Genomic DNA, 24,005 nt, shown 5'->3' with positions numbered 1-24,005 from the left:
CTCGACAATTCATAGAACGGAGATATGGAACTATGGAAGAATGCCCGCCCCCCCCCCCTACCTACTCACACCCCCCCCTCAAGATAACTACGCTGTCACATGACAGGATCAATCACGTGATTGTACAATATCTGTCACGTGATGTGAGTCTTATCGACCCACCTTCAGGTAATACACACCACAAACCACACACCTCACACCTCACACTACACACCACACACTACACACCACACACTACACACTACACACCACACACTACACACCACACACTACACACCACACACCACACACTACACACCACACACTACACACCACACACCACACACTACACACCACACACTACACACCGAACAACACACACCTCACACTACACACTACACACATCACACTACACACCACACACTACACACCACACCACACAACACACAACACACACCTCACACCACACACTACACAACACACACAATAATATCATGACTACACACTACAAACCACACAACACACACTACACACCACAAACTACACACTTCACAACACACTCTACAATCACACAACACACACCATATACTACACACCACACAACACACACCTCACACCACACACTACACACCACACACTACACACCACATACTACACACCACACCACACAACACAAACCACACACTACACACTACACACTACACACTACACACAACAATCTACACACAACACACAACAAGATCATGACTACACACTACACACTACAAACCACACAACACACACTACACACCACACACTACACACCACACACTACACACCACACAACAAACACCTCACACCACACCAACACAACACACACCTCACACCACACACTACACACTTCACAACACACGATAGTGTGTATAAGTGAAGGGGTGGCGATGGTGTGGGTGTGTGATGGTGGGGCTGGGTGTGTGAGGGTTCCTATACTCCCCAACCCTCCACCCCCAACCCCCACATCTCTAGTCTAGTCCCGACAAGTATCGTTGTCTGTTTACCTTTTTCTATATCTGTCCGCCATTCCATTTGTCTGCCCGTCTGTCCGTGTGTCCGTCTACCGTCTCTAATCTGATGTCCATAGCGATCACGATCGATTCCGTTCAATGGGTTGTTGAGGCGGCATTAAGAACTGAGAGGAGGGCCCAATAGGCAGACATTGAAAGCAGACTAACGTGCGGTATGATCTAGACTCTATACAGACAGCGGAAAGGGTCAGACAGACAGATATAACGAAACAGACAATAAATAGACAGACATACCTAAACTAATTCAAAATATGCATGTTTGTTATTTGGAGTTTTGAGAATAATGCTGGTCTGACGCACAAGACAGATTTACGGGTAGGACAGCTGACATACAGAAACATCAGACAGACACACACGAAGAGAGTAACCGCTAAAAGGACAGACAGACAGACACAGACAGACACAGACAGACAGACACAGATACAGACACAGACACAGACAGACAGACACAAACAGACACAGACAGACAGACAGACAGACACAGAGACACAGACAGACTGACACAGACAGACAGACAGACAGGCAGACAGATAGACAGACAGACACAGACACAGACAGACAGACAGACACAGACAGACCACCAGGTAAACAATGGAGGAACTCAGGTCACGCCAGATGGAATTTTTTCCTCACGAAAATCGATTGAAATTTTTTCCTTGAACTGACAACAGCCCCGAGGCTGTTGGTGAAAACACCAAGTCGATTTCACGTTAGATCACGTCATGTAGGTCACGTCACGTCACGTCACATCGTTCACGTTACCTGTTTTTTCACTCTTTTCAGAACACACACGTGTCAACTCACACTGTGTGAACCCTACACGTCACAGCCCGTGAACCCTATACATCACAGCACGTGAACCCTACACATCACATCACGTGAACCCTACACGTCACAGCACGTGAACCCTACACATCACATCACGTGAACCCTACACGTCACAGCCAGTGAACCGTACACATCACATCACGTGAACCCTACAAATCACGTGAACCCTATACATCACAGCCCGTGAACCCTACACACACAAAAACGTCAACTCCCGTACTAATAATTGTCCCAACTTAACATAAGATCTACGACAACTTGGTAGATGTGCACAATAAGATGTATGAAGGTGTGGATGTAGGGGTGGATGTAGAGGTAGATGTAGGGGTGGATGTAGGGGTGGATGTAGGGGTGGATGTAGAGGTGGATGTAGAGGTGGATGTAGCGGTGGATGTAGGGGTGGATGTAGAGGTGGATGTAGAGGTGGATGTAGCGGTGGATGTAGGGGTGGATGTAGCGGTGGATGTAGGGGTGGATGTAGCGGTGGATGTAGGGGTGGATGTAGGGGTGGATGTAGCGGTGGATGTAGAGGTGGATGTAGAGGTGGATGTAGAGGTGGATGTAGAGGTGGATGTAGAGGTGGATGTAGAGGTGGATGTAGCGGTGGATGTAGCGGTGGATGTAGGGGTGGATGTAGGGGTGGATGTAGGGGTGGATGTAGGGGTGGATGTAGCGGTGGATGTAGCGGTGAATGTAGGGGTGGATGTAGCGGTGGATGTAGGGGTGGATGTAGCGGTGGATGTAGGGGTGGATGTAGGGGTGGATGTAAATGTTAGGATTAAGATTAAGGCTGGGGTTGGGGTTGACGTTTATGCAGATGTTGAAGTTGATATTGAGTTGATGTGAATGCCGATGTGTTGGTTGATGTAGGGCTATATGTTGAGGTGGATATAGAGATGGATTCTGTAGCCAAGCCAATGACATGGGATTTATTAAGCCCAATGTCATTTTCAAATCAAAGAAAATAAAATCATTTCCTTGAGAGTCAGTCAATAGCAGACGACGGACAGGAGGGGGGGGGGGGGGGAGAGCAGAGGGGTGGATGGTGCCCTGTTGAACAGACAAGCTGGAACATTGATTTATACAACCCCCCTCCCCCCTCAAACATTTCAAGTCTGTCCACAATCTTGGCTTTTAGCCCAGTATCTTAGATGTTGTGATCTACCAGATGATGTTGTGATCTACCAGATGATGTTGTGATCTACCAGATGATGTTGTGATCTCTCAGACAGATGATGTTGTAATCTACCAGATGATGTTCTGATCTAACAGATGATGTTGTGATCTACCAGATAATATTGTGATCTATCAGATGATGTTCTGATCTAACAGATGATGTTGTGATCTACCAGATGATGTTCTGATCTACCTGATGATGTTGTGATCTACCAGATGATGTTTTGATCTACCAGATGATGTTGTGATCTCTCAGACAGATGATGTTGTGATCTACCAGATGATGTTCTGATCTAACAGATGATGTTGTGATCTACCAGATGATGTTGTGATCTACCAGATGATGTTGTGATCTACCAGATGATGTTGTGATCTACCAGATGATGTTGTGATCTATCAGATGATGTTCTGATCTAACAGATGATGTTGTGATCTACCAGATGATGTTCTGATCTACCTGATGATGTTGTGATCTACCAGATGATGTTTTGATCTACCAGATGATGTTGTGATCTACCAGACAGATGATGTTTTGATCTACCAGATGATGTTCTGATCTACCAGATGATGTTGTGATCTACCAGATGATGTTGTGATCTACCAGATGATGTTGTGATCTACCAGATGATGTGATCTACCAGATGATGTTGTGATCTACCAGATGATGTTGTGATCTACCAGATGATGTTGTGATCTACCAGATGATGTTGTGATCTACCAGATGATGTTGTGATCTATCAGATGATGTTCTGATCTAACAGATGATGTTGTGATCTACCAGATGATGTTCTGATCTACCTGATGATGTTGTGATCTACCAGATGATGTTTTGATCTACCAGATGATGTTGTGATCTACCAGACAGATATGTTTTGATCTACCAGATGATGTTCTGATCTACCAGATGATGTTGTGATCTACCAGATGATGTTGTGATCTACCAGATGATGTTGTGATCTACCAGATGATGTGATCTACCAGATGATGTTGTGATCTACCAGATGATGTTGTGATCTATCAGATGATGTTCTGATCTACCAGATGATGTTGTGATCTATCAGATGATGTTCTGATCTAACAGATGATGTTGTGATCTACCAGATGATGTTGGGATCTACCAGATGATGTTGTGATCTATCAGATGATGTTCTGATCTAACAGATGATGTTGTGATCTACCAGATGATGTTCTGATCTACCAGGTGATGTTCTGATCTATCAGATGATGTTGTCATCTACCAGATGATGTTTTAGATCTTAGGTTTAAAGACCAGATGATGATATCAGCGTGATGTGCGTGGGGTTGGGATTGTGGTAAAGATTGGAATTCAATGATGCAGTTTGTGGATAAAAAAATTGTATACGAATACAAAGTTGGTGGATATGACCGAAAACCTGGCAATGGGAGGGAAGGGGTAAAATGTAGGAGGGAAGGGGTAAAATGTAGGATGGGCGGGGGAGGGGAGTACAGAACAAAGGGATCGACCAGGCAGCGAGAAAAAAAATGTCGAATTCCATAGCGGAGCTAATCAATTAGATCTAATCGATGAGTGACCATGTTGTTGGTGTGTTTTACAGTGGAGCTGTGTGTGTTGGTCTGTACATGGGCACTTTCTGGTGTCACGTGATTTAGTTAGTGTTATCAATGGGGGGGGGGGGGGGGGGGGTAGGGAGTGATGGTTATGAGGTGAGTTAGAGTGAGATTACAGGGAGGTTAGAGTGGGGTTAGAGTGAAGTTAAAATGGAGTTAGAGTTGGGTACAGTGGGATAGAGTGGGGTTAGAGTGACCTTGTGTGTGAGGATTGAAGTCAGTTCTTAGATCGGATAGGTTGGAGGTTGGAAGTTATGACGAACAGAGATTAATGTTTGGCTGGGGGTGGGGAGTGTCTGCCAGCCGCCCCCCCCCAACACACGTGACAGCCTGACTCACCATAGAGCTGACTTTCGACGGTCTGCCACCCCCCCCCCAACACACGTGACAGCCTGACTCACCATAGAGCTGACTTTCGACGGTCTGCCACCCCCCCCCACCCAACACACGTGACAGCCTGACTCACCATAGAGCTGACTTTCGACGGTCTGCCACCCCCCCCCCCCCCCCAACACACTTGACAGCACGAGCCTGACTCACCATAGAGCTGACTTTCGACGGTCTGCCACCCCCCCCCCCAACAAACACGTGACAGCCTGACTCACCATAGAGCTGACTTTCGACGGTCTGCCACCCCCCCCCCCCAACACACGTGACAGCCTGACTCACCATAGAGCTGACTTTCGACGGTCTGCCACCCCCCCCCCCCAACACACGTGACAGCCTGACTCACCATAGAGCTGACTTTCGACGGTCTGCCACCCCCCCCCCCCAGCACGAGCTTGACTCACCATAGAGCTGACTTTCGACGGTCTGCCACCCCCCCCCCCCAACACACTTGACAGCACGAGCCTGACTCACCATAGAGCTGACTTTCGACGGTCTGCCACCCCCCCCCCCCAACACACGTGACAGCCTGACTCACCATAGAGCTGACTTTCGACGGTCTGCCACCCCCCCCCCCCAACACACGTGACAGCCTGACTCACCATAGAGCTGACTTTCGACGGTCTGCCACCCCCCCCCCCTCCCCCCAACACACGTGACAGCCTGACTCACCATAGAGCTGACTTTCGACGGTCTGCCACCCCCCCCCCCAACACACGTGACAGCCTGACTCACCATAGAGCTGACTTTCGACGGTCTGCCACCCCCCCCCCCCCCAACACACGTGACAGCCTGACTCACCATAGAGCTGACTTTCGACGGTCTGCCACCCCCCCCCCCCAACACACGTGACAGCCTGACTCACCATAGAGCTGACTTTCGACGGTCTGCCACCCCCCCCCCCCAACACACGTGACAGCCTGACTCACCATAGAGCTGACTTTCGACGGTCTGCCACCCCCCCCCCCCCCCAACACACGTGACAGCCTGACTCACCATAGAGCTGACTTTCGACGGTCTGCCACCCCCCCCCCCAACACACGTGACAGCCTGACTCACCATAGAGCTGACTTTCGACGGTCTGCCACCCCCCCCCCCCCCCCAACACACGTGACAGCCTGACTCACCATAGAGCTGACTTTCGACGGTCTGCGCATGCCGGGGGACGAGGTTCGAAACAGTTCCAGCTTGTGGGAGACCTGGCTGGGCCGTCGGATCGTGACGTCATACGTGTCACGTGTCATGGTCTCCTGACACGGTCACCAGCCGGGGTTGGGGGTCATCGCGTGGGTCACGGGGCACTTGTAATCCAAAGAGAAAAATCACAAGGGAGCTAACACAAATCACGTGGTCCAATCCAACTGACAAAGTCACGTGGTACACGAGAGAAGAACTTAACACTTCATTTTTGGTTTGGTGCCGTTCATGGTGGTCTCCAGGTGCCGGCTGCAGCTCTGGAGGGCTGGAACCATTTGCTGGGGCCGAGTCTTGGAGCAACGTCCGGTCTAGGGGCAGTCAAGCACGTGACCTTGGCCCGACATCTCACCCAGCGGTGATGTTTGCTGTCTGACCGCTGGTCACGTGATGTTTGCTGTCTGACCGCTAGTCACGTGATGTTTGCTGTCTGACCACTGGTCACGTGATGTTTGGTGTCTGACCACTGGTCACGTGATGTTTGCTGTCTGACAGCTGGTCACGTGATGTTTGCTGTCTGACCACTGGTCACGTGATGTTTGGTGTCTGACCACTGGTCACGTGATGTTTGCTGTCTGACAGCTGGTCACGTGATGTTTGCTGTCTGACCGCTGGTCACGTGATGTTTGCTGTCTGACCACTGGTCACGTGATGTTTGGTGTCTGACCACTGGTCACGTGATGTTTGCTGTCTGACAGCTGGTCACGTGATGTTTGCTGTCTGACCGCTGGTCACGTGATGTTTGCTGTCTGACCGCTGGTCACGTGATGTTTGGTGTCTGACCACTGGTCACGTGATGTTTGCTGTCTGACAGCTGGTCACGTGATGTTTGCTGTCTGACCGCTGGTCACGTGAAGTTTGGTGTCTGACCGCTAGTCACGTGATCTGAATGTTGTGTAACCGTCGCTGGCGGCGGGAAGACAACTCCAGCAGACGAGACCGATTGTTTCCCCTGGATCTTGTGTCGCCTGCACACTTCAATCATCAACTGGCGCGCATGCGCGGCTCGTGTTGCGTAATGCTGGGCCTACAGGGAAAAAATGGTGCTTGATAGATCAATAATGCGCAGACAGCCAAGATAATCTGGAGGTTAATTTAGCAGAATATATTTGGATGGGTTTTGAAATGCGAGCAAATGACAAGAATGGTTAGGACGTGGAACAAGTTAAAAGTGCTGAAATTAGCATAACAGAAGTGGCACAGTTACCCACACTTAGTCCAACTGAATGACGTCATTATAAGCAGGGTTGATGTATTTTTAAAACAATCATGACTTCCTGTTTCTAGCTGTCTTTTCTCGTGAATAACATGTATACATGTGTCTACAGGGCTACAGGTGTCTACATGGCTACAGGTGTCTACAGGTGTCTACAGGTGTCTACATGGCTACAGGTGTCTACAGGGCTACAGGTGTCTACAGGTGTCTACAGGGCTACAGGTGTCTACAGGGCTACAGGTGTCTACAGGTGTCTACAGGGCTACAGGTGTCTACAGGTGTCTACAGGGCTACAGGTGTCTACAGGGCTACAGGTGTCTACAGGTGTCTACAGGGCTACAGGTGTCTACAGGGCTACAGGTGTCTACAGGTGTCTACAGGGCTACAGGTGTCTACAGGGCTACAGGTGTCTACAGGGCTACAGGTGTCTACAGGGCTACATGTGTCTACAGGGCTACTGGTGTCTACAGGGCTACAGGTGTCTACAGGGCTACAGGTGTCTACAGGGCTACAGGTGTCTACAGGGCTACAGGTGTCTACAGGGCTACATGTGTCTACAGGGCTACTGGTGTCTACAGGGCTACAGGTGTCTACAGGGCTACAGGTGTCTACAGGTGTCTACAGGGCTACAGGTGTCTACAGGGCTACAGGTGTCTACAGGTGTCTACAGGTGTCTACAGGGCTACAGGTGTCTACAGGGCTACAGGTGTCTACAGGGCTACATGTGTCTACATGTGTCTACAGGGCTACAGGTGTCTACAGGTGTCTACAGGGCTACAGGTGTCTACAGGGCTACAGGTGTCTACAGGTGTCTACAGGGCTACAGGTGTCTACATGGCTACAGGTGTCTACAGGGCTACAGGTGTCTACATGTGTCTACAGGGCTACAGGTGTCTACAGGTGTCTACAGGGCTACAGGTGTCTACAGGGCTACAGGTGTCTACATGGCTACATGTGTCTACAGGTGTCTACAGGGCTACAGGTGTCTACATGTCTACAGGTGTCTACAGGGCTACAGGTGTCTACATGGCTACATGTGTCTACAGGGCTACAGGTGTCTACAGGGCTACAGGTGTCTACAGGGCTACATGTGTCTACAGGGCTACAGGTGTCTACAGGGCTACAGGTGTCTACATGGCTACAGGTGTCTACATGGCTACAGGTGTCTACAGGGCTACAGGTGTCTACATGGCTACAGGTGTCTACATGGCTACAGGTGTCTACAGGGCTACAGGTGTCTACAGGGCTACAGGTGTCTACAGGGCTACATGTGTCTACATGTGTCTACAGGTGTCTACAGGGCTACAGGTGTCTACAGGGCTACATGTGTCTACATGTGTCTACAGGTGTCTACATGGCTACAGGTGTCTACAGGGCTACAGGTGTCTACATGGCTACAGGTGTCTACAGGGCTACAGGTGTCTACAGGTGTCTACAGGGCTACAGGTGTCTACAGGGCTACAGGTGTCTACATGGCTACATGTGTCTACAGGTGTCTACAGGGCTACAGGTGTCTACATGTCTACAGGTGTCTACAGGGCTACAGGTGTCTACATGGCTACATGTGTCTACAGGGCTACTGGTGTCTACATGGCTACAGGTGTCTACATGGCTACAGGTGTCTACAGGGCTACAGGTGTCTACATGGCTACAGGTGTCTACATGGCTACAGGTGTCTACAGGGCTACAGGTGTCTACAGGGCTACTGGTGTCTACAGGGCTACAGGTGTCTACAGGGCTACAGGTGTCTACAGGGCTACAGGTGTCTACATGTGTCTACAGGTGTCTACATGGCTACAGGTGTCTACAGGGCTACAGGTGTCTACATGGCTACAGGTGTCTACAGGGCTACAGGTGTCTACAGGGCTACAGGTGTCTACATGGCTACAGGTGTCTACAGGTGTCTACATGGCTACAGGTGTCTACAGGTGTCTACAGGGCTACAGGTGTCTACAGGGCTACAGGTGTCTACAGGGCTACAGGTGTCTACATGGCTACAGGTGTCTACAGGTGTCTACAGGGCTACATGTGTCTACATGTGTCTACAGGGCTACAGGTGTCTACAGGGCTACAGGTGTCTACAGGGCTACAGGTGTCTACAGGTGTCTACAGGGCTACAGGTGTCTACAGGGCTACAGGTGTCTACAGGGCTACAGGTGTCTACAGGTGTCTACAGGGCTACAGGTGTCTACAGGGCTACAGGTGTCTACAGGGCTACAGGTGTCTACAGGGCTACTGGTGTCTACAGGGCTACAGGTGTCTACAGGGCTACAGGTGTCTACAGGGCTACAGGTGTCTACAGGGCTACAGGTGTCTACAGGGCTACAGGTGTCTACAGGGCTACAGGTGTCTACAGGGCTACAGGTGTCTACAGGGCTACAGGTGTCTACATGGCTACAGGTGTCTACAGGGCTACAGGTGTCTACAGGGCTACAGGGCTACAGGTAATTTTATAAGCTTTCGTTTGATTTCTAGGACAAACGACAATTTCTAATTTTCAATTAGGCATTAAACTAGTCATTAAATAAAATATTGATCAATAAACAGAGATGTTATCACGTGATCAGCAAACGACGGTTAGCTGTTGGTCATGGGTGGCTGGCTCGACCAAATACATCGATAAGGTGCAGATAATTATCTTTGATGAATCTCAAGCTAATGATCTGTTCTAAACTATTTTTAGTCGTCATATTAGGAGCGAACAAAACAAAAGTTGTTTTTCAAAGCTTAAATATTGGCGAATTTTTCACCACAACACCCCCTCCCCACACCCACACCACCTCCCCATCCACACCACCTTCTCCCCACCCACACCACCTCCCCACACCCACACCACCTCCACACCCACACCACCTCCCCACCCACACCACCTCCCCACACCCACACCACCTCCACACCCACACCACCTCCCCACCCACACCACCTCCCCACACCCACACCACCTCCACACCCACACCATCTTCCTCCACCCACACCACCTCCCCACCCACACCATCTTCCTCCACCCACACCACCTCCCCTCACCCTCGGTCAAGTACTATAGGAGCTGTATGTATGGTTATCGTTATTGATCTCATGTTAAGTAAAGGTTGCACGCATGCCAGCCCTTATGTGGTTGCTATCAAAAAAATATCTTACGTGCTACAACCTGCTAGCTAGCTACTTAACAACATATTAGCTACAGTTATAACTACCTGTTAGCTATAGCTATAATTATCTGCTAGCTTCAGCTATAACTATCGGCTACCTTTTCAGCTTTCCAGACAACTTTTGAAAAAATCGATTCTAACAGCTAAGGAAACACGGTATCGATTCCTTCAAGTCCTCACAACCTTGGTGAAATCGATTCCTTCAAGTCCTCACAACCTAGGTGAAATCGATTCCTTCAAGTCCTCACAACCTAGGTGAAATCGATTACTCCAACATCTTAGAGCTGACAGGACTCGTCTCGCAATTCCATTTCGCTTTCCCTGCCCAACCATCAACCCTTAGACTACCATCAACCCTATGACAACCATCAACCCTAAGACAACCATCAATCCTAAGACAACCATCAATCCTAAGACAACCACCAACCCTAAGCCAACCACCAACCCTAAGCCAACTACCAACCACCAACCCTAAGCCAACCACCAACCATGGCCCCTAAAACAACCGATTGTAAAAAAAAGGTAAATATAATCCAAGATGGCCGCCATAACTATGGTAACGGCAGTAAAACATTTCGACCTTTTTATTTATTTTTTAGCTTAAGCTCAGCTCTTTGAGTTATAACTATATGCCAAATATGAGAGCATTAGGTTTAGAAATAAGCTCTGTGTTTGTTTTGGTCCTGAGCACCCGCCCATGACCCTCTAACCGACCCAGTCTTTGATCGTGTTTTTTAATACAAATTCTAAATGAGCGTGAAGAAAACATAGTAAATGTGACTTGCTGTCTTCAATTCGTGAAGAAAACATAGTAAATGTGACTTGCTGTCTTCAATTCGTGAAGAAAACATAGTAAATGTGACTTGCTGTCTTCAATTCGTGAAGAAAACATAGTAAATGTGACTTGCTGTCTTCAATTCGTGAAGAAAACATAGTAAATGTGACTTGCTGTCTTCAATTCGTCGCAACAATACCACTGTCTGTAATGGCCACGTTTATCACGGTCATTACATCACAAAACAGGATCACGTCAAAAGGCCGACACGGTAAGAAGGCTGTCGTCGAATCAAAACGTCAACAATACGCAATAAGGACAGATTAGGCCGACAGACGAAAGCCCTACGGCCTGAAAAAAGTCACAAAACACAACGCTGTGCCAACATTTCTGTAACGTGAAAAATGGCCCGTTGAGGAAGGATACAACTGGCGCTAGGTTAATAGTACTGTCTATTTTCTCTAAACTAAAACCAAAACCAAAATCACCAACTTAATTCAATTTAACCGGAAACGAAAAATGACATTAAAAACGGATTTTATCCAGAATCGGTACTTTAATAGGATTAAAGCTTGATCTCTACGTAGTTACTGCACATTGATACTAAATTTAGTTGCAGCCATACTTCTAAACCTTGCAACTAATCTCAATCATGACAAAAGTCGCATTTAGAGTTTCTTTTAGTCGACTGTACCTGCCCCCCCCCCCCCCCCCCCACACACACCTCAAAGCACATCTACCGTCCCATACAACGAAATAGAATTTATAAAGAAAATATACTTCACCTGTGTACGCCCCCTGCCAGAAAATTTAGTCCACACGCACCCCCGAAATTTTCAAGTACCCCCCCCCCCCTCAGGAGAGGAAAAAGTCTGAAAGAAACACTGATCGTATTTGTTGATCATACAGACTAAAAGTAGAGCCCACTTGTATAATTTAGACCTCGTTTCATACTTTTGGTTGATAAACCTCACTCTCGCAGACAGTGTTTTTCAGATATTTTTCTGGGGGTGGGGCACTTGAATTTTTGCAGTGGCGAATAAAAATTATCCGGAGCGGGGGAGCCCGACACTTGTAAAAGTATTATATATTTCCTATATAAATTATATTTCGTTTTTTAGGGGGAGGGATTAGACGTTTTACCGGGGGGGGGGGGTAAATCGGCTTCGCATGAAAGAAACTCTGCAAGCAAACCACTTTTTAGATTAGACACATTAATTAGACGGTAATTTTATTATAGATTATCGATGACGACATTTCTTCTGAGTTGGGGGGGGGGGGGGGGGGGAGCGGCTTAGACATTCTTACACGAGGGTGGGGCTTCGTCCCTGCCCGAAGAATTGTATGAAAGAAACTCTTCCCGCAAACCACTTTTAAGATTAGACAAAATTGGCTTTTTAATTCAATGTTTACTCGAGAATCAATGACGTCATGTTATTGTGTGCACTCCCCGGCATTAGCCTGTTTCCTACTATATGCTTCATGTGACGTCATGTTTCGTTTTCGTTTTACTATGAAAGTTTTTATTCTGCTTGTGTTTTCTCTATAGCCGGCTTTAGACTATTTTCTACTATATGCTCCATGTGACGTCACGTTTCGTTTTCATTTTACTATGAAAGTTTTTGTTTTGCTTGTGTTTTCTCTAAAGCGTTCTTGTCAGACAAGACATCGGTACCCGTTTTACGTGAATTATAGGCCTATATATTTTAAAATGTACTTGTTTGAGAAAAATAATTTATGAAATAGTTATTGCTAAAACGCAATGTGCTTTACTACACGCTAAACGATATTAGTGACAAATCAAAAATAATAACTAATTAGCTAAAAATCAGACACATTTAACATAACACAGACACACGCTGATTAAGTGACTTAAATGACTCCGTTAAAAATCTGGCTATTCAATAGTCATAACGTTGTTTTTAAGTAATTTGTATTAGTTTGACCGATAAAATTGTATATATTTCATAGCGTACGTCTTGATGAGTAGATCTATAGATCTAGATCTAAATCAAATTTGAATAAAGTACTTACTTTCTTTTTAGTCTAAAATCGGAAAATTCACGTATAAAAAAATAAAAAATTAAGTTTGACTTCGTGTGTCTCGATCGCGCACCACCTGCGTGGTATTAAGTACACTATCATCACAGCTATTAATGCACCTTATAAAATATGGAGAATGAAAGACGTATCTAAAACAAGTTAATTAAAAAGTCTAGTGACATTTACGCGCAATTTCCTTATGTTATCTAAAAATAGCTCTGTCGTAGCGTAAATCAAGAGTAGGGTTAGTAAAACCATTGGTTAGTTATTAAAACGTTTTTTATTAAAAAAATTTCAGTATTTTACATGTTTTATTTACAATAGAGTTACATGACTAAAAACCATTGCGCGCCTACTGAACGTGATGACGCAGCCATTGAACGTGATGGCGCAGCTATTGAACGTGATGACGCGTGTGGTGTGGTTGGATAAATATGCTTACTAATTCGGTCCAAATTTTAATTAATTAAAAAAATTTTTTGTGACCGAACGAAAGGATATTTTTGAAAACTTTCTTCGGCAATATTGTTCTAAATTGTGGCAGGAATCGATTGGTACATGTTTCAAGTCGCTAAGTGGTCTGGTTGCCGAGATATGGGCAAAAAACTGCTTTTTTTTCGAGGTTTTTTGGCTTTTCCGGGAAATCCATGAAAGAAACCCGTAATTTTTATGGCCTATGTTCATCCTCGTAACTTGCTTAACATAATTGCTTTTGGAACTAGTCATCGATATTGCTTCGTTGAGGAGGAGATACGACTTAAAGCTGCGGACACACATCCATCCATCCATCCATCCATCCATTCATTCATACATTCATACATCCAGAAATGACGGGTTAATAAACGCAATTCTCCAGAATGGAAATTGCGCTAAAAACTTAACTTACGTGAATATGCCTATTCTTTCAAATTATTTTTTGTAACCCAAATTATCCAGTTCAATAGCTAAACAAACAAAGATTTCTATAAAACAATTAAGGCCTGAAATAGTTTAAAAGATAATTTCAGTTTTGGAATAGATTCTAGAGTAGATAGAGTCTAAATCTAGGTCTTAGCGACTTAGCGTCTACGTCTAGCTTTTGCGTAGATTTAGATCTAGTCTAGAATATATAAATGCTTTTCCGGTTGCATAATTAAAATTGTTTTTCAACATTCGAATACGCCTTTATTTTTTATTTTTCTTCTTTAAATAAAATGCTGGTTATACATTTAAAACATCTACCATATTATTTTCAACAAAAGTCCGTATCAAGTTCTCCATATATCGCTGAAAATTCTGATGTAATACCCTGCGAAAATATTTTGCGGACAGAGAGAGAGAGAGAGAGAGAGAGAGAGAGAGAGAGAGAGAGAGAGAAGTATGCACATGGGCTTTTATATATTTCAGATAGATACATAGATAGATACATACATACATACATACATACATACAAAGAAAGACTTCGAAACTTCGATACAAAAGTCCGTATCAAGTTCTCCATATATCGCTGAAGATTCTGATGTGATACCCTGCGAAAATATTTTGCGGACAGAGAGAGAGAGAGAGAGAGAGAGAGAGAGAGAGAGAGAAGTGTGCACATGGTCTTTTATATATTTCAGATAGATACATAGATAGATACATACATACATACATAGACAGACTTCGATACTGTTATTATAGATAACTAGCTGCATACCTGTGCTCCGCCACGGTAAATCTTTTTTTTAAATGTACCAGCTTAGGAACAGAACAAAACAATCAACAACAAAAAACCCACAAACACAAACAATACACAACTACAACACAAACACAACCACAACGCAACCACAGCACAACCACAACAGAATCACCACAGAACAACACGCTTTCCTAGGCGTCTGCGCCCAAAGAGAGCCTTTCCAGCATTAAAAATTTAAGTCACATAAATAGATCCTACTCCATAACTTACAATAAAACAATGTGATGCAAATAAATGTACGGCAAGTGGTGTTTACTTTAAGGGTTCGAAGAAAACACATTGGCAATGTAATTAGAATCACCACCGAAAAACACGCTTTCCCAGGCGTCCGCGCCCAGAGAGAACATTTCCAGCATTCTCTATAAGTCTAATTTCACCATCTGTTTTAATAACACCGAAAAGCAAAAAAAAAAAATAGTGATTTTAAGAGATCATAGACTAATTAGAAAATAATATAAATAATTTCAACAGTTTGCTATTTTAATTATGCACATTAACATATAGTAATCAATGCGGTAATAATAATAAAAATTAACTTAAATTATTTAGCGTGAGTTCAACTTATTTTTAAATTACCACCCTTGTCAAAATTAGAAAAAAAGAGTTTAATTAATTATATTTTTCTACCCTACTATTATTATGTTATTAAAATGTATCCACTTTTTCTGAGAATCTAAACGAAAATGATATTTGACATTGATCTTTTAATATGTTTTAGCAATGTGCGTGTATTTAATATTTTCTTGACGTTATGCGAAAAAGTAAAAACAGTGGCAACTGTAAAATACATTTAAGTCGTTATATAAACAAACCCTACTCTATTACTTACAATAAGACACTGCGATGCACTGAAAAGCACTGCATGGTGCGATGTTTACATTTATGGTTCCAAAATCTATAGCGATGACGGAAGGACTGACATACTACCAGCCCGCTTATATTATAGATTCATTTTTCGAATGGGTATTTAAATCAATACTTAACAAAATTGGAGGTATAAATTATCTTTCGTACTTTTACTTAAATTGAAGATCGTAGTCGGATTATTATTAAAAACCATAGTGCTTTTACAGTTTATAAATATATTAATGAAGACACAACCCCTATTTACACACACCCAACATTCACAACAAGTAAATCAAAATATTTCTTAATACACATTTTTTCCTGTGACATTTTTTCTGTTCACCACAACATTCTTAGACAAGCATGAACCCTAGGCAAGCATGAACCTTAGACAAGCATGAGCCATAAGTAAGCATGAACCTTACACAAGCATGAACCTTACACAAGCATGAACCCTAAGCAAGCATGAACCCTAGGCAAGCATGAACCTTACACAAGCATGAACCCTAAGCAAGCATGAACCCGAGACAAGCATGAACTTTAGACAAGCATGAACCCTTAGACAACCATCAACGTGAAGCACTCTATTAACTATTTGTCATATTCTCCGTTCTGTCACATGTTGACAATATCAATTCTGTCAAATTTTGAGAATGTCGATTCTGAAAACTCAGGCCCCAATACATCGAATTAGCTGTCATGTCAGCCTATCAGAATATCGGATTTCTGATCGATATTCTGCAGAAATAGGTGATCAATCAAATCAAATTATATCGATCATCGATTTTTGTCAGCGTCCAAAAACTGCAGGCTAGTGTGGTGTGATGTATACAGTCTGAGAGGTTTTTCTCAAGATAAATGGTACTCGCATGGGAGAGGTTCTCACAAAGATAGATGGCACTCTCATCAGAGAGGTTCTCACAAAGATAGATGGTACTCTCATGGGAGAGGTTCTCACAAAGATAGATGGCACTCTCATAAGAGAGGTTCTCACAAAGATAGATGGTACTCTCATAAGAGAGGTTCTCACAAAGATAGATGGTACTCTCATAAGAGAGGTTCTCACAAAGATAGATGGTACTCTCATAAGAGAGGTTCTCACAAAGATAGATGGCATTTTCATAAGAGAGGTTCTCACAAAGATAGATGGCACTCGCATGGGAGAGGTTCTCACAAAGATAGATGGTACTCTCATAAGAGAGGTTCTCACAAAGATAGATGGCACTCTCATAAGAGAGGTTCTCACAAAGATAGATGGTACTCTCATAAGAGAGGTTCTCACAAAGATAGATGGCACTCTCATGGGAGAGGTTCTCACAAAGATAGATGGCACTCTCATAAGAGAGGTTCTCACAAAGATAGATGGTACTCTCATAAGAGAGGTTCTCACAAAGATAGATGGCACTCTCATAAGAGAGGTTCTCACAAAGATAGATGGTACTCTCATAAGAGAGGTTCTCACAAAGATAGATGGCATTTTCATAAGAGAGGTTCTCACAAAGATAGATGGCACTCTCATAAGAGAGGTTCTCACAAAGATAGATGGTACTCTCATAAGAGAGGTTCTCACAAAGATAGATGGTACTCTCATAAGAGAGGTTCTCACAAAGATAGATGGTACTCTCATAAGAGAGGTTCTCACAAAGATAGATGGTACTCTCATAAGAGAGGTTCTCACAAAGATAGATGGTACTCTCATAAGAGAGGTTCTCACAAAGATAGATGGTACTCTCATAAGAGAGGTTCTCACAAAGATAGATGGTACTCTCATAAGAGAGGTTCTCACAAAGATAGATGGTACTCTCATAAGAGAGGTTCTCACAAAGATAGATGGTACTCTCATAAGAGAGGTTCTCACAAAGATAGATGGTACTCTCATAAGAGAGGTTCTCACAAAGATAGATGGTACTCTCATAAGAGAGGTTCTCACAAAGATAGATGGTACTCTCTAGGTCATGTAAGAGGTTGTTCTCGAGATAGATGGTACTCTCTAGATCACAAAGATAGATGGTACTCTCATATGAGAGGTTCTCACAAAGATAGATGGTACTCTTTATGTCATGCATATGGTGCTCAGACACGAAGACAGACTTAAGCTTTGCCCTCACCCCACCCCACCCCACTCTACTCACCACTGCCCACCCCACCCCTCCACTCCACTCCCCATACTCACCCCCACACACACAACGATGAGGTAATTTATAACATAACAACCTTGACCCCGATGATTCAGTATCGATCAGCGACTGTTACATCATCAATAATTGTGTGTGATTGTGTGTGATTGTGTGTGATTGTGTGTGATCGTGTGTGAGCGTGTGTGATCGTGTGTGATCGTGTGTGATTGTGTGTGATTGTGTGTGATTGTGTGTGATTGATTGTGTGTGATTGATTGTGTGTGATTGTGTGTGATTGTGTGTGATTATGTGTGATTGTGTGTGTGATTGTGTGTGCGATTGTGTGTGATCGTGAGTGCTTGTCTTTGATTGTGTGTGCTTGTCTTTGACTGTGTGTGATTGTATGAGTGTGTGTGTGATTGTGTGTGATTGTGTGTGATTGTGTGAGATTGTATGTGACTGTGCGACTGTGTGATTGTGTGATTGTGTGATTGTGTGTGATTGTGTGTGATTGTGTGTGATTGTGTGTGATTGTGTGTGATTGTGTGTGATTGTGTGTGATTGTGTGTGATTGTGTGTGATTGTGTGTGATTGTGTGTGATTGTGTGTGATTGTGTGTGATTGTGTGTGATTGTGTGTGATTTTGTGTGATTTTGTGTGACTGTGTATGATTGTGTGTTATTGTGTGAGATTGTGTGAGATTGTATGTGAATTTGTGACTGCATGTGACTGTGTGATTGTGTGTGATGGTGTGTGCTTGTCTTTGATTGTATGTGATTATGTGTGATTGAGTGTGCTTGTCTTTGATTGTGTGTGATTGTGTGTGATTGAGTGTGCTTGTCTTTGATTGTGTGTAATTGCGTGTAATTGCGTGTGATTGAGTAGGAGATTTAACGCCAGTGTACTATTCTAAATGGCTATATTTGACGGATTGTGACTGTGTATGGCTGTATCTGCAGATTGTGATTGTGTATGATTGGGTTTGCTTGTGTTTTTAATTTTTGTTCTTAGCGATACTGTCTGTTGGTACAAATTCTGTTGGTACAAAGTCTGTTGCTTAAAAAGTCTGTCGGTACAAAGTCTGTCTGTTGGTACAAAGTCTGTTGGTACAAAGTCTGTCTGTTGGTACAAAGTCTGTCGGTACAAAGTTTATTGGTACAAAGTCTGTTGCTTAAAAAGTCTGTCGGTACAAGATCTTTTAGATAGCAAATGTCTGTTGGATGTAAACAAAAATGTCTGATGTATAAACGCTGCACTCTTAAGGCTAGCATAGTAATAGGTTTTAAAAGTCTGTGATTAGTCTGTGATTAGTCTGTCCTTCAGATATCGACCTCATGTTTTGAAAACTTATGCCCTAGCCACGTAAAGAAGGAAGTACTCACCTTATGTAAACAGCAGGGAAATCCCATGCAGGCTTAAGCTCAACTCACCGGGCTAGGCGGGCTCTCGTCTGCTCTCGTCTGCTCTCGTCTTCTGGAACCCAGCGCTGATGACGTCAGGCGCTGAACGGGTTGGGCGGAGTATGAAGTAGGTGAAGTAGGTGAAGTGTGAAGTAGGTGAAGTGTGAAGTAGGTGATATATGAAGTAGGTGAAGTGTGAAGTAGGTGAAGTGTGAAGTTGGTGAAGTGTGAAGTTGGTGAAGTGTGAAGTTGGTGAAGTGTGAAGTTGGTGAAGTAGGTGAAGTAGGTGAAGTGTGAAGTTGGTGAAGTGTGAAGTTGGTGAAGTGTGAAGTAGGTGAAGTAGGTGAAGTAGGTGAAGTAGGTGAAGTGTGAAGTTGGTGAAGTGTGAAGTTGGTGAAGTGTGAAGTTGGTGAAGTGTGAAGTTGGTGAAGTGTGAAGTAGGTGAAGTAGGTGAAGTTGGTGAAGTGTGAAGTTGGTGAAGTGTGAAGTAGGTGAAGTAGGTGAAGTGTGAAGTAGGTGAAGTGTGAAGTAGGTGAAGTGTGAAGTTGGTGAAGTGTGAAGTAGGTGAAGTATGAAGTTGGTGAAGTGTGAAGTTGGTGAAGTGTGAAGTTGGTGAAGTGTGAAGTTGGTGAAGTGTGAAGTAGGTGAAGTAGGTGAAGTAGGTGAAGTGTGAAGTTGGTGAAGTGTGAAGTTGGTGAAGTGTGAAGTAGGTAAAGTAGGTGAAGTGTGAAGTTGGTGAAGTGTGAAGTTGGTGAAGTGTGAAGTTGATGAAGTGTGAAGTTGGTGAAGTGTGAAGTAGGTGAAGTGTGAAGTTGGTGAAGTGTGAAGTTGGTGAAGTGTGAAGTAGGTGAAGTAGGTGAAGTGTGAAGTTGGTGAAGTGTGAAGTAGGTGAAGTAGGTGAAGTAGGTGAAGTGTGAAGTTGGTGAAGTGTGAAGTTGATGAAGTGTGAAGTTGGTGAAGTGTGAAGTAGGTGAAGTAGGTGAAGTGTGAAGTTGGTGAAGTGTTAAGTTGGTGAAGTGTGAAGTAGGTGAAGTAGGTGAAGTGTGAAGTTGGTGAAGTGTGAAGTAGGTGAAGTAGGTGAAGTAGGTGAAGTGTGAAGTTGGTGAAGTGTGAAGTTGGTGAAGTGTGAAGTAGGTGAAGTAGGTGAAGTAGGTGAAGTTTGAAGTTGGTGAAGTGTGAAGTTGGTGAAGTGTGAAGTAGGTTAAGTGTGAAGTTGGTGAAGTGTGAAGTTAGTGAAGTGTGAAGTTGGTGAAGTGTGAAGTAGGTGAAGTGTGAAGTTGGTGAAGTGTGAAGTAGGTGAAGTGTGAAGTTGGTGAAGTGTGAAGTAGGTGAAGTGTGAAGTTGGTGAAGTGTGAAGTTGGTGAAGTGTGAAGTTGGTGAAGTGTGAAGTTGGTGAAGTGTGAAGTAGGTGAAGTAGGTGAAGTAGGTGAAGTGTGAAGTTGGTGAAGTGTGAAGTTGGTGAAGTGTGAAGTTGGTGAAGTAGGTGAAGTGTGAAGTTGGTGAAGTGTGAAGTTGGTGAAGTGTGAAGTTGGTGAAGTGTGAAGTAGGTGAAGTAGGTGAAGTGTGAAGTTGGTGAAGTGTGAAGTAGGTGAAGTAGGTGAAGTAGGTGAAGTAGGTGAAGTGTGAAGTTGGTGAAGTGTGAAGTTGATGAAGTGTGAAGTAGGTGAAGTGTGAAGTAGGTGAAGTAGGTGAAGTGTGAAGTTGGTGAAGTGTGAAGTTGGTGAAGTGTGAAGTAGGTGAAGTAGGTGAAGTGTGAAGTTGGTGAAGTGTGAAGTAGGTGAAGTAGGTGAAGTAGGTGAAGTGTGAAGTTGGTGAAGTGTGAAGTTGGTGAAGTGTGAAGTAGGTGAAGTAGGTGAAGTAGGTGAAGTTTGAAGTTGGTGAAGTGTGAAGTTGGTGAAGTGTGAAGTAGGTGAAGTGTGAAGTTGGTGAAGTGTGAAGTTAGTGAAGTGTGAAGTTGGTGAAGTGTGAAGTAGGTGAAGTGTGAAGTTGGTGAAGTGTGAAGTTGGTGAAGTGTGAAGTTGGTGAAGTGTGAAGTAGGTGAAGTAGGTGAAGTAGGTGAAGTATGAAGGTGGTGAAGTGTGAAGTTGGTGAAGTGTGAAGTAGGTGAAGTGTGAAGTAGGTAAAGTGTGAAGTAGGTGAAGTGTGAAGCTGGTGAAGTGTGAAGTAGGTGAAGTGTGAAGTTGGTGAAGTGTGAAGTTGGTGAAGTGTGAAGTAGGTGAAGTGTGAAGTTGGTGAAGTGTGAAGTAGGTGAAGTGTGAAGTAGGTGAAGTGTGAAGTAGGTGAAGTGTGAAGTAGGTGAAGTGTGAAGTAGGTGAAGTGTGAAGTAGGTGAAGTGTGAAGTAGGTGAAGTGTGAAGTAGGTGAAGTGTGAAGTAGGTGAAGTGTGAAGTAGGTGAAGTAGGTGAAGTGTGAAGTTGGTGAAGTGTGAAGTAGGTGAAGTAGGTGTAGTGTGAACTAGGTGAAGTGTGAAGTAGGTGAAGTGTGAAGTAGGTGAAGTGTGACACAAACGAACTGGGAAACAGATGAAGTGTGAAGTATGTGAGGTATTTGAAGTGAGAACTGGATAAAGTGCGTGAATAAAAGTCACGTGTCTTCCTCTTAACATTGTAGTTACCCCCAAACTCTGCTGGATTAAAATTGAAGCCTAATTGCTACAATCAGCTTCTGATTACTAAACCACAGTGCAATTAATTATTTTGGGGTTCATGGCAATGACGTGATGGTTGCTGACGTCACCTGTTCCCTTATGACGTCACCCATCTGTTGACTAAACCCCCCCCCCCCCCCAGACGACCGATGACGTCACGGGGATGGGTCTCCAATGTGAACAAATATTTTCCAGTCCGTCAATCGATTCTAGTCTGGGCGTTGGTCACGTGGGGGTGGGGCGACACAAGAGTTCCCCAGCGGCCTTCTTAGCCCACAAGGCTCGTTGATTGGGCGCCCTGCACAGCGTGTGAGTGTTAACCATGCTCAAGTCTCCCCCCATGAGCTCTATGGCATCTACAATCATTTTAGAGAGACCACAGCAACGCGCGGGACGGGTACGCTTGTTTTGTTATTTTAAATAAATTTCTTCTAGTTCTTTCGGAAGCTTTTCTTTAAGTCCCTCGCTCAAAAGATGCCTTGAAGAATCTGTTCAAACAACATATACAGCCCACACAGCCCACACAGCCCACACAACTCATACAGCCCACACAGCCCACACAACTCACACAGCCCACACAACTCACACAGCCCACACAGCCCACACAGCCCACACAACTCACACAACCCACACAGCCCACACAGCCCACACAGCCCACACAACTCACACAACTCACACAGCCCACACAGCCCACACAGCCCACACAACTCATACAGCCCACACAGCCCACACAACTCACACAACTCACACAACACAACCCACACAGCCCACACAACACAACCCACACAGCCCACTGCCCACACAGCCCACACAACCCACACAGCCCACACAGCCCACACAACTCACACAACTCACAAAACTCACACAACACAACCCACACAGCCCACACAACTCACACAACTCACACAACACAACCCACACAGCCCACACAACTCACACAACCCACACAGCCCACACAGCCCACACAACTCACACAGCCCACACAACACAACCCACACAGCCCACTGCCCACACAGCCCACACAACCCACACAGCCCACACAGCCCACACAACTCACACAACTCACACAACTCACACAACACAACCCACACAGCCCACACAACTCACACAACTCACACAACTCACACAACTCACACAGCCCACACAACTCACACAACCCACACAGCCCACACAACTCACACAACACAACCCACACAGCCCACACAACTCACACAGCCCACACAACACAACCCACACAGCCCACTGCCCACACAGCCCACACAACCCACACAACCCACACAGCCCACACAGCCCACACAACTCACACAACTCACACAACACAACCCACACAGCCCACACAACTTACACAACTCACACAACTCACACAACTCACACAGCCCACACAGCCCACACAACCCACACAGCCCACACAACCCACACAACCCACACATCTCACACAACCCACACAGCCCACACAACACAACCCACACATCTCACACAACCCACACAACTCACACAACACAACCCACACAGCCCACACAACTCACACAACCCACACAGCCCACACAGCCCACACAACTCACACAGCCCACACAACACAACCCACACAGCCCACTGCCCACACAGCCCACACAACCCACACAGCCCACACAGCCCACACAACTCACACAACTCACACAACTCACACAACACAACCCACACAGCCCACACAACTCACACAACTCACACAACTCACACAACTCACACAGCCCACACAACTCACACAACCCACACAGCCCACACAACTCACACAACACAACCCACACAGCCCACACAACTCACACAGCCCACACAACACAACCCACACAGCCCACTGCCCACACAGCCCACACAACCCACACAACCCACACAGCCCACACA

At 45.0% G+C, this 24,005-nt stretch overlaps 2 protein-coding genes across 4 annotated transcripts in view; both read right to left on the bottom strand.

The window, feature by feature from the left end:
* LOC131944555 (uncharacterized) overlaps positions 1-19,541 on the bottom strand; it is a 76,809-nt gene extending 57,268 nt beyond the window's left edge. For 2 of the 3 annotated variants that reach the window (XM_059305240.1, XM_059305241.1), the window contains exons 1-2: positions 19,464-19,541; positions 6,152-7,245 (exon numbers count right to left, since the gene is read on the bottom strand). In XM_059305240.1, the coding sequence (XP_059161223.1) occupies positions 6,152-6,268 (117 nt within the window). In that variant the 5' untranslated portion in view covers positions 6,269-7,245; positions 19,464-19,541. Of the gene's footprint in view, positions 1-4,976; positions 4,997-6,151; positions 7,246-19,463 lie in introns of those variants that run through there. The other variant, XM_059305243.1, reaches the window with a different exon arrangement.
* Positions 19,542-20,682: 1,141 nt separating this feature from the next.
* Positions 20,683-22,493, bottom strand: LOC131944574 (dynein heavy chain-like). Its single transcript, XM_059305261.1, has 2 exons — positions 22,405-22,493; positions 20,683-21,991 (listed from the first exon to the last, which is right to left on the bottom strand). Exons 1-2 carry the CDS (start codon positions 22,491-22,493, stop codon positions 20,683-20,685), a joined length of 1,398 nt encoding a protein of 465 aa, XP_059161244.1.
* Positions 22,494-24,005: the final 1,512 nt, after the last annotated feature.

This window comes from Physella acuta, unplaced genomic scaffold, assembly GCF_028476545.2.
Source record: "Physella acuta isolate Inbredline_101_S28 unplaced genomic scaffold, ASM2847654v3 ptg000497l, whole genome shotgun sequence".
NCBI classification, from domain to species: domain Eukaryota; kingdom Metazoa; phylum Mollusca; class Gastropoda; family Physidae; genus Physella; species Physella acuta.
Note: the sequence above shows the minus strand (reverse complement) of the source record. Positions and strands in the feature narration are given on the sequence as shown.

Bases quoted from the DNA above. Each gene is read 5' to 3' on its own strand.
- LOC131944574 (XM_059305261.1), bottom strand. From the start codon at position 22,493: ATGATTGTAGATGCCATAGAGCTCATGGGGGGAGACTTGAGCATGGTT. The intron at 21,992-22,404 runs GTGGGCTAAGAA...TCTGTTTCCCAG, and splicing joins GCGCCCAATCAACGAGCCTT to TTCGTTTGTGTCACACTTCA.